The sequence below is a fragment of the Ochotona curzoniae genome, unplaced genomic scaffold (assembly GCF_017591425.1).
Source record: "Ochotona curzoniae isolate NIBS_2020 unplaced genomic scaffold, NIBS_Ocur_1.0 contig_1, whole genome shotgun sequence".
NCBI classification, from domain to species: domain Eukaryota; kingdom Metazoa; phylum Chordata; class Mammalia; order Lagomorpha; family Ochotonidae; genus Ochotona; species Ochotona curzoniae.
Window position 1 is genome coordinate 15,105,672 of NW_024464918.1, and position 11,641 is coordinate 15,117,312.

The 11,641-nt window shown below is 46.0% G+C and overlaps 1 protein-coding gene across 1 annotated transcript; it reads left to right on the forward strand.

Moving 5' to 3' along the window:
• The first annotated feature begins 1,765 nt into the window (after nucleotides 1-1,765).
• Nucleotides 1,766-10,000, forward strand: FAM71B (family with sequence similarity 71 member B). Its single transcript, XM_040975811.1, has 3 exons — nucleotides 1,766-1,773; nucleotides 6,074-6,698; nucleotides 8,667-10,000. Exons 1-3 carry the CDS (start codon nucleotides 1,766-1,768, stop codon nucleotides 9,888-9,890), a joined length of 1,857 nt encoding a protein of 618 aa, XP_040831745.1. The 3' UTR covers nucleotides 9,891-10,000.
• Nucleotides 10,001-11,641: the final 1,641 nt, after the last annotated feature.

The following is an 11,641-nucleotide window of genomic DNA, read 5'->3' on the forward strand; positions in this document are numbered from 1 at the left end:
CAGATCTGGGGGTAGGCCAGGCAGGGTCAGTCCACAGCACACACTGACACTAGTGTGAGCCAGGACAAGGTACAGGCCAGGCCTGGTTGGACTATAATACCCACCAGCTCACATGAGGGCTGGGGGTGGACCAGACTAGGTCAGGATGCTGTACCCATTGGTGAGAGCTGAAATCAGGGGCAGACTGTGTAGACCCAGGCTGTAGAACTTGCTGGTAAATGCCAAGACTGGGTGTGGGCCATCTCAGACTGGACAGTGATACCTGTTGGTACACACAAAAGCCAGGGTTGGGAATAGGTCTGGCAGGAGAACTTCGGGGACGCCCTTATTAGACTGCTGCTTTCACTGGTGAGTGTGAGAGCTCAACTTGAGGCTGGTGTGGTTTAGGGGTGGGCCAAGCTGGTTTAGGCTGTTGAACCTGCCAGCATGCACAAGGCCATCCATCTAGGGCACAGCACCAGCTGGCAAGTGGTGAGACTGTATGAGTCATGACAGGCAATAAATACCCTCTGGCAGGTGCAAGATCTCTGGCTGGGAACATGCCTGGCAGGGGAACCTTGGGCACTCCCCTGTTAAGCTATACCTATTACTGGTGAGCACAAGAACCAGGGCTGGGGGTAGGTCGGGCAGACAAGGTGACAGCACCTGTTGGCAAATTTGAGGGCTGGGCCTATGGGTGTGGCGGGGCTAAGCTAAGCTGCAGCATCCGTGGGTGTACACAAGAGGCAGATGGGATATGGGCTGGGCTGGCTTAAGCCACAGCAGAGGCTGGCACGTGCAAAAACCAGGGCTGAAGGTCTGGTGAGGGTTATTGGGGGTCAACTTGACTAGGCTGTGGCATCTGCAGATATACATGAGGACTGGGTCTGTGGCAGGCTGGTTGTCCTGGTCCACAGCACCTGTTGGTTCAGATGAGGCATGGGGCTGGGGTGGAACTCAACAGGCAGCTGCATCCACTGGTCTGTGCATTGACTGGTGTAGGTAACAAACCACATCTAACCCTACACTGGCTGGTGCACATGACAGCCTAGTCTGTAGTCACACCAGGTAAGGTGTTTTTGGGGGGACTCCCTAACCAGACTGCTCAATTCAGACCCTGGCTACAGAGAAAATCACAGGATGTGTGGTTTGACCTTGGAGTGCATGTATCCAAATGAGGCTTTTTCAATTACTAATGCCTGTGCAGAGGACAATATGTCCAGATGCACATGGGGACAAGATGGCCAGCTCACCTAGGTCATCAAGAGACACTAACTGCTTCATCAGAGTACGGAAAGCAGAACTGCCTGTATAATCTCCTGGCAAGCTTTATAGCATGTTCCTGGGTCTGTGTATGCACTAAGGTGATTTTGTCAACCAACAGACCTTGGAAAGATTTTCTCAAACCTGAAGCAATGAAACCAACTTCTCAGAACTAACAAAGTCACTCAATTAACACCTTTAGAATACTCTTCCTCACATAGGAGTCTCAAAAGCATCATCAAAGGACCACCCACATCCCCAGGTGCTGACGTAGTTTGACAGCAAGGAGTAGCCACCTCCCCTCCATCCCCTGTGAACACAAGAGAAAAAAAAAAAAAACTGAAATGCATGTCTCATCCAACTTTCTCTGTACCCAAACTTCCCCAGCCTAATCAGAGGCCCACATAAGTGTGCATCCCTCTCAACTATGTAAACAATAGTACACATTTAAAAATAAGTAATAAAAAAATAAATACAATGTAGGGGTTACAGGTGTTTGGCTTAGTGGTTAAGATGCTGCTTGATGCCTGGGTATGAGTCCCAACCTTGCTGCTGACTTCGGCTCCCTGCTGCTACACATCCTGGGAGGATCCTCAGGTGGCCCTTGCCACCCACATGAGAGACCTGAATTGAGTTCTAGCTCTTGGCTTTACTCTGGTCCAGCCCTGGTTTTTGTGGTCATTTGAGGAGTAAATCAATATTTAGAAGCTAGCTCTGTTTCTTAAAAAGAAAAAAATAAATAGATTAAAATGAAAAATACATAATTGTGGTTATGATTTTAACAAAACAATCATTGCTAGCTTAAATAGTTATAAAAATTACTAGTTCATAATTCATTCAACTCACTATTAATCTACCATAATTTGTTTACTTTTTTGCTTTCTTGTCCATCTTCATTGCACTTACCTACCAGCTTTTAAATGCTCAAAATTTAGGGTCATGGTTTATATGTACCTTCACTATACTCCTCCAAAGAAAAATGATCCTAGTTTTCCAACTTGGGTCCCCAAAACATGGCTTCTGCAAAGACAGATGCTGAGAAGAAGGGCTGTTCTGCCATCAACCAAGTGGTGACTTGAGAGTACACCACCAGTACTCACAGGTACATCCATGGAGTGGACTCCAGGAACTGTGACCTTTGGGCAGTCAGAGATCCAGAAGTTTGTCATGGAAGAGAAGGAGACTCCAGATGTGCACGCTAATAGTAGGCTCAACAAAACTATTAGAGATGGGGGCCACCTTGGCTTGGGCTAGGCACCCAACTGAGACACCCCATTGGCCCCTTTGGCGGTGGGGGGTGGTGTGTGGCCTAGCTCTGGAGCTGGGAATTTAAACCTCCAGCTGCTGAAAAGTCTCCGGCTACATGGCTGGCATACCACATAAGCATGGTTCAAATCCTGACTGTTCTTCTTCTTACCCAGATCCCTGTTAATGTGTTTAAGAAAGCAGGAAAATGACCCACATACCAACGCCCCTGACATTCCCATGGGGGACCCAGATGGAATTCGAGGCTCCAGATTTCATCCGGGCTCAACCTCAAGCCATTGCTGGCATTTGGGAAGTGAATTAGTGTATGGAAGGTCCCTCTCACTCTCTCTGTTTCTTTCTTTCTCTCTGTAACTCTGCCTATCAAATAAATAAATACATCTTAAAAAGGAAAACAAAAATGAAACCTCCTTCCTACCTTTCAACTGCTAATTCACTCCCCAGATGACTGAAATAGCCAGGTATGGGACAAATCAAAGCCAGGAACCAGAGAAATCAGGCACTTCACCCAGGTCTCCCATATAGGTAGCAGAGACCCAAACACTTGGGCGATCTTCTGTTGCTTTTCCCAGGACATTAGCAGGGAGCTGGATCAGAAGTGGTATAACTGGGACTCCAACTGGTGGCCGTATGGAATCCTAGCACTGCAGGCAATGGCTTTACTTGTTACGCCTCAGTGACAGACTTATCTTTTTTTTTTTAGTTGAAAGGGAAAGCTGCACAGAGGAGAGACAGAAAGCTTGTCCATCTGCTCGTTCATTTGTTATTGAACCTTCCTTTACTACACCTTCCCCTTCTCCCACACAATCTCCCATCCTGTTTGCCTACTTGTTTTTCTCCATGGAACTACTCAACATTAGACATAACATACACTTCACTTGCTATGGTCTAATGCAAGCCCCTTGAGAATAAGGTTATTCACCTGTTTTGCTCAGGGCTGTATTCCTGGCATCTAGCATCAAGCCTGACACAAAGTAGGAACTTATTATTATTGAAAGAGCAGATGAGTTTATGCTGAATCATTTCATGTATGTTTCTTTTCTATTGGTGTAATCCAGTCTAGTTTAATTTAACCATTGCCACATGCTTTTGGTACCTGTGGCCTTAGCAAAATGATGTAAATCTTTTGAATTTCTTTCTAATTAAGATGGGCGGTAACTGTACTTAGATTTCATTTAAATATTTATTGTTATTTGAAAGCCAGAGTTGCAGAGAGGGAAAGACACAGAGACATGTCTTCCATTCACTAGTTTACTCCTCAGAGTCTGCAAGAGCCACGACTGATCCGGACTGAAGCCAAAGCCAGGGGCTTCTTCCAGTTCTCCCACGTGGGGGTGAAAGGTTGAAATTCCAAGCACTTGGACCATCTTCTGTTGCTTTTCCCAGGATACTGGCAGGGAGCTGGATTGAAAATGAAGGAGCCAGGGGTTGGAACCAGAGCCTCTGTGGGTTGCTGGTGTCTCAGGTGGCTGGTTTATCTGCCACAGCATAACATCAGCCCTGGACTGAAATTTTTACAGGATGTAAAGTGGTTAGTGTGCCTGACTGATAGTAACGTCTCGATTATGATTATGATTTGCTTCATTACTCATCAGAAGTAGGCTTATGGGAGGAACCTGGTGGAGGTTATAAAGCCACTTCAGACAGCTGGAATTAAAAGAGAAACTTATAGGGAAAAAAAAAAGTTAAAAGGTTGAAATCCATGCATATGAGGAGAGAAGGTACACTTCCTATATTTAAAGGTAGTAGTCTCAACTTTTACTTATTATCTTCTTTTTAAAAAAATATTTTTTCATTTATTTTTATTGCAAAGTCAGATATACAGAAAGGACAGAGAGAAATATCTTTCTTCCGATGAAAGATATCTTTCTTCTTCCCCAAGCAGCCACAATGGCCAGAACTGAGAAAATCCAAAGCCAGGAGCCTCTTTCGGATCTTCCATGAGGGTGCAGGGTCCTCAAGGCTTTGGGCCATCCTTGACTGCTTTCCCAGGCCACAAGCAGGGAGCTGGATGGGAAGTGAAGCTGCCTGAGTTAGAACCAGCGCCCATATGGGATCCTGGTGCATTCAAGGTGAGAACTTTAGCCTCTAGGCCACCGTGCTGGGCCCACTTATTATCTTCTTAAAACACAACATGAAATGACATTTTTTTCATTTAAGAAAATCACTCAACACCTTTAGAGAAAATATATTAGCTCTTTAGTGAACAAGAGTTTTATCTTCACTGTTCGATTCTCTGACTAATTCCAAAGTATTTGCTCAAGGAATTTCATTGAAAAAAATGCATGGAAGAATGAATCTCAACGGGCATAAGTATATCATATGGGTTGACAAGCAGCACATGCAAGGGCCTGTTGCTGATATGACAGACACACATACAAAACAACACTGTGTGACTATTTAAAGACTTCAACAAAGTGATCATTGAGCCTGGAGGATATACGTTTGTCTCAGAAGCAGCTGTCTGACCCAGGGAGGGGGAATTTGGATGTATCACCCTGAGCAAAGTGAAAAAACAAAACAAAACAAAACAAAACAAAAAAAGCCCACTCCAGAAAAAATGTCTTGGCCACAAGTTTCTCTGAAGAGCCTTTCAAAGAAATCAAACGTCAATGGCTTATCAAGTTGACATCAAGAGCAAAACATCAGGCATCACAGTGTGTGAAATCCTATGGTGATTCAAGAAGTGTATGAATTCCTGTGGTTCCCAGCAAGTACCCACGCATATGCTATACATCCTGACCCCGGGCTTGATGCAGAATGAGTGCAATGAGCCACGTGGCCTGAAGCAGAGAAGCAGCCCTGATCTGGGTTTCAAGATCTAGGCTGCAATCCAGTTCTTCACTCCCACCCTGAGCAAGAAAACCCCAAGCCTCTTGTTTTCCTAACTATACACTTGGGTTTTTTAAAATTTATTTTCTTCAGGTGAGAGGAGGGGTGACAACCCCTCCATGTCCTACAAACTGCCTCAAATGACGAGTGGAAGAACTCTCACCTCACTGAACCACTCAATCAGCAACTACTTCTGAGTGCCTGCCAGCACTCTACCACCTGCACCCTGGGGCCAGGGAGACTAGAAGCTCAAATACACAGGTACACAGTCCACTCCCAGGATTTTAGCCCCAGAAAGGAACTCAGTGGAGATAAAACGCATTTGCAGAAAGATGATCCTTGTTGGACTCTCCATAGCAAAAACAAAACTGGATGTTTACAACCCAGCTATTCACAGGAACAGAATGGATTCATTAATTGTACATCTCAACAGTTTGATTTAAAACAACAAATAACAAAATTAAATAGTCTAGCCTGCCTACCCAAACCTGCACCCTAACAGGGTTAGGTTGTCTGTGGTGTGTTTGTGGGGAGGCTGGTAGCCCTGCCCTGAAGGGTGGCTGCTTAGAGGCTGGGACAAAGGGGAGCATGTTGGTGACAGGTCACAAAGGACAGCAGAGGATAAATGTGATGTGTAAGGAGACTGGGGCCGAAGCCCTGCAGGGAGATGGGCAATTGCCTTCACACACTCTCTCTCTTGGGGACTCACACTGTGGCTGGTGGAGCTGTCCAGAATAAAGAGAACAATGAGCAATGAATCTGTATCTTTGTTACCGTATTACACGGCCCACAGCTACCGTTCAACAGGTGTGTTCAACACCTCCATGGGGGACTTGCAACGGCAACTGTACAAGGGAGGAGAGTATGACATCTTCAAGTATGCACCCATGTTTGAGAGCGACTTCATTCAGATCAGCAAGAAAGGAGAGGTAATTGACGTTCACAACCGTGTCCGCATGGTGACAGTGTGCATCGCTTCCACCAGCCCCATCCTCCCGCTCCCTGACGTCATGCTGCTGGCACGGCCAGCAAAAGCCTGTGAGGAGCATGTCAAACAGGGCCGGATCAGCAAGAACAAAGGCCGCAAACCTCTAAAGACGCTAGAGCTCACGAGGCTGCTTCCCTTGAAGTTTGTCAAGATTTCCATCCATGATCGTGACAAACAGCAGCTGCGCCTCAAGTTGGCCACTGGCCGGACGTTTTATCTACAACTGTGTCCCTCTTCAGATGCACGAGAAGATCTCTTTTGTTACTGGGAGAAACTTGTCTACCTGCTGAGGCCACCAGCAGAGAGCAGCAGCAGCACCCCGACACTCCAAACTGCGGATGCGACAACTAATGATGATAAGAGCCTGGTGGTAAGTTCTGGAGGGGTCCAGGGTGTGGAGTGTGAGGCTTTGGGAAGGTGGCTGTAAACTTGCTGCTGTCCTCTGAGTCCCACCTGAGAAACGCATTCCATGTCAAAGGACCCAGGGCCATAAGACTTACCATTAGGGGTATACCCATCCTGGAAGACTGATCTATTTCTCACAAAATGCTCTAGTAGGTTAAGTTTCAGGAACCCTAGGTACAAATGACTCTATTCTCATTTCCAAGCCTGCAATTCCTTCTACAGAATCCTGATTCCCAGTCTCTCTTTTTAAAAAGAGTTATCTATTTATTTCAAAGTGACACAAAGAAAGGGAGAGGGAGAAAGAGAGACAGAGATCTTCTATCCACTGGTCCACTTCCTAATTGGCCACAGTAGACTGAAACCAGGAGCCCAGAACTTTTTCTGGGCCTCCCACATGGATGCAGGGGCCCAAGCACTTGGGCCATCCTCTGCTGCTTTCCCAGGCCACTAATAGGAAGTTGGAGCAAAAGTGTAGCTGCTAGGACTTGCCTGCTAAAATCGCAGGCAGCAATGTTACAGCTATACCACAGTGCTGGCCACCCAATCTCTTCTTTAACACTTTCTACCTTAACCCAGGTAGCTTTATTTATTATAGAAAATTTTATAGTATTTTATTTTTGAGAGAGAGAATGAGAACTATATACAAGGAACAATCCTATGTGCTGACTCCCTCTTTGAATGCTTCAAACAGTCTCAGGGAAAACATCAAAGCCAGGAGGCAGGTGTCCATCAGGTATCCCACAGGGGTGACAGGAACCCAAGTCCCTGAGTCTCCATCACTGTGTTCCTGGGCCTGAACTGGAACAAAATTGGAGTCAAGAGGCAGAAGCAGGCAATGAATACAAGTGTCTCAGTGTGAGATGTGGGCATCTTAATCACTAGCCCAAATCCTGCCTTTATTACTTCTAAAAATTGCTTTTCATTAACTTCATTTTTTCACACACGCACAGAGAGAGAGAGAGAGAAAAACAGAGACAGAGAGACAGACAGAGACACAGAGAGAATCTTCTCATTGGTTCACTCCTGAAATGCTGGCAGCAGACAGAAGCAGGACCAGGCCAAAGCCAAGAGTCCAGAAATCAATCTGAACTTCCCATATGGTTACAGAGACCCAAGTGTTTGATCCGGTTTATTTACCTGTTGCTTCCCAGCCCATGTGTTATCAGAAAACTGGAATGCAGAGTAGAGTCAGGACTCAAACCCAGGCACTCCCAGTGTGCAATGTGGGCAACCCCAAAAGAATGTCATCTGCTGCCTCACTAGTGATCATTGTTTTTTAATTGACAATGGTAATTGTACATATTCATGGGATAGTATTTCAATACTTGCATGTAATAAAATGACCAGTAGTTGGTACAACTCTGACATTTATCATTTCTTTGTATTGGGAACATTCAAAATCCCCTCTACAAATAACTAATTGTTGTCAACCATGCCATTGTGCTACAGGACATGAAAAGTTTTTTTTTTTTTTCCCATCCACCTGTACCCCTGTCCGGCTTAATCATCCTCCCCCTGTCCCTCACCCCCAGGCTGTGGTTGCCACCATTCTACTCTCTGCTTCTACTGGATTTTTTTTCACATGGAACATGTTTAGCAATCAGTAAGTCCTTCCTGCATTTGAATCACTGTGTGTGTCTGTGACGGCCATGCACTGATGGCTGTGGGCAACCTGCATGGGTGTGTGCATATACAACAGGGACTTCTATCAGTCTTTCCCCAGGACTGGGACTGTTCAAGGGAAACCGAGTGACTTCTGACAGGAGGACGACAGGTGGGATCTTGCAATAAGTGGATTCTTAGATTCCACGATTTCAAAGGTTCTTCTGATTGTAAGCTTGAGATATTTGGCTCTAGAATGAGACATGAACAGATGGCTCTGGTCTTGGTTCTCTTGCAAGTGCCTCACATGTTTTTCCTCCCCTTTGCACAGGCTTCAGGCTCTCATGGAACTGGAAGCCCAGATGGTGGGACTCAAAAGCTGCAGGAGGTATCTGCAGCCTCCTCCTCTGCTTATGTTGGGGGAGAGGGAATCAAGGTTGCTACAGCTTCTGGAACAGCAAGCACTCCAGAGCACAAGCAAGGAGCTGCAGGAGTGGCAGGAGCGGCAGGAGAGGCAGGAGAGGCAGGAGCGGCAGGAGAGGCAGGAATAGCTAGTGGTGTGGCAGCCACAGGGGTAGCAACAGGCACCAGTACAGGTACAATGATAGCAGGGGCGGTAGTGAGTCCTGCAGCAGGTGCCGTGAGCCTGGCAACAAGCAAGTCCGTGGGCTCAGGTCAGATAATTACGGCCCTGGCAGCAACAACCAACAGTGAGCCAGGAGAATGTGGAGCCAGCAGTGCCGTGGCAGGTGCCGCCAGCATAACTGCTGATGGTGTGAATGTGGTCTTGGCAGGTGTCACCAGCACTGCCTCCTCAGCAGTTACCTCTGCAGTGGCTTCCAGTGTCTCTCCAGATAGCAGTGTGAGTGTGGTATTGGCAAGTGCTGCCATAACAACCAACGTGCCTCCTGCAGAAAAGACTGATGGACACGTGCCACCCCTCGTATCGACCTTGAAGAGTGATGGCTACATGTCCGAACGCGATGGAAGTCAGAAGATCCCCAAGACCCATGCTGAAGTCCAGAAGGAAAGAAAAGAAAGAACTAAAAAGAACAGAAGTAGCAGCAGGAAAAGTTCCCGTCATCATAGGACAGGTGAAGTTCACCACAGGACAGGCGGGGACAAGAGCCGGAAATCATCCTCCCACCGGTCCCTCTCTGGCCGCAAGACAAGAGATGACAAAAGAGAAAAAGGACAGGGCAACCCAAGGAGCAGGGGACATGGCTCTCATAAAAGTGCCAGCCACAGCCCCACCACCAGGGAGTCCAGGACAGCTCACAAACTAGGGAAGAGCCGATCTGCAACCACATCCAGTTCTCTAAGTAAGAAAACCAGTAAAATTGGCTCTTTCTTGAGGAGCTTCAGAGCCATCCCTGGTTCAAAAACAGGAGTGACATCGCATGACAGAGAAGTAGACATCGTAGCTCAGACTGTGGAGAAGCACAACATAGAGGCCAAAGTGGGGAAGGACCAGGATGGTCAGGAGCTGGGGATCACTGGTACCATCACATCAGAGACAAAGGAGACTATAATCTTTGAAGCCAAATCCATTTAGATAGGAGCCAGGGCAGGAAGCTGCAAGCAGACTCCGGTGCTCGGGAAGAATGCATAGAGAGCCAATTCCAGCTTTCTTTATGGCAGTTTAAAATAAAAGAAACCTACAACTCCAAAGGAAGTACTATCTTCTATTTCCATTGTGTCTGTCTGCAGCCTGGCTGTGACCTCACAATGATTTTTGTGATGTTAACAAGGCTACACCCTGAGATACCAAGCTGAGTAGGCCCTTCTCTCCTCACACTAAGCTTCGGCATGGAGCCACTGTGAGCCTTCTGTTTTCCTCAACCCTTTTCTGTCCTTGGTTTCCCAAGACCATGAAGGCCACAGGCAATGGGCTGGGGTGTATGATCACCCCTGCGTCCCTGTGACCACCTTCCTTTGTTCTCTGTTGGTTCCTGCACATGGACGTTTAGTCTAGACTAGACTCAGCAAAGACAGATACTCTGTTTCCTCAAGGTAAAGAGAACAAGTCTGAGGAACAAACCTTGCCAAATGCCTGGACTGGTGAAAGTTTCTTTGGAACAGAGTTACATCCATTCAGCTATACATGGTCCATGGCTGCCTTCACACTGAAACAGCAGATCTGAATACTCGCCTCAGGGATTGCCTGGGCCACACAGTCTAACCAGGCTTCACAGAGAAAGAGGACTGACTCCGCCTTAACTAATTTTAGTAGTTTCCCTTCCTGGGGGGATATTCTCACATACACTTGGTAGCAGACAGCTGGGAGAATGTTCAGAGTGGAACAATTTATACTGACAAAGTCCTGGAACCAGCTTGCATGTTTATGAGACTAAAGAACTGATCAACTGTGGTATATGCTTATAGTGCCTGTTAAGAGAAAAGGAATCGTAGCTGTTCATGTTAGCACAGGTTACACTTGAACATAGCTGAATAATGAAAGCAAGTCAGAAAAAAAAAACCCATATGATCCATTTGTAGAACAGTTCAAAAACAAGATCAAACAATGTTTAGGGGAAACTTATCTTCCAAGATATACAGAAAATGGGGGAACGAAAATATGAAATTCAGGTTGGTGGATGCCAACAGGACGAAAGGGAGGGAGGTGTAGTGTGGGAGACACACAGAAGGAGTTTCAACACAGCGGAGACTGTTCTATTTTTTAAGCAAGAGGATATATTCACAGGAGCTTATTATTATGTCCCTATTTTAACAGCCACGAGATTAGGATGATGTTAGCCTGCTGCCAGCCAGGTGGCATTTGTTCATCATTGTCACTGCCTTGGAAATGCCTTCACAAATTTGTTTCACTTGGATTTTCCTTTTTATATGTGCACAAAGAGAGGTTTATGACAAAATGTCTTTGTCTGAAAGGTAGTTTTTAACAAGTGTGGACTATACAATCTAAGTGGCATATAAAATATACATGCACAACACAAAAACTTCCAACATCCACTGCAAAATAACAGACTAACTCAAATTTTGTGTGACTATGTAAATTGTGTACATGTGGAAAATAATTCCCCAAATTAAAAAATTAGAAACAAAAATACTAATTTTGAAAGTCTCTGTTATGAAAAATATGTTGTCTGTACTCATTTGGGAAGCGGGAATACACACATGCTCTCTTCCATTGATTTACTCCTCAAACACCTCTAACAGCTGCGGCTGGGCCAGGCTGAAGCCAGAAGTCAGAAACCAGAGCCAGGAACATAATCTAGGTCTCCCCTATGAGTAGCAGGAACTCACATGAGTTGTTTCTGTTCCCAGGGTATGCATTAACAGGAA

Bases quoted from the DNA above. Each gene is read 5' to 3' on its own strand.
- FAM71B (XM_040975811.1), top strand. The intron at 6,699-8,666 runs GTAAGTTCTGGA...CCCTTTGCACAG, and splicing joins ATGATGATAAGAGCCTGGTG to GCTTCAGGCTCTCATGGAAC.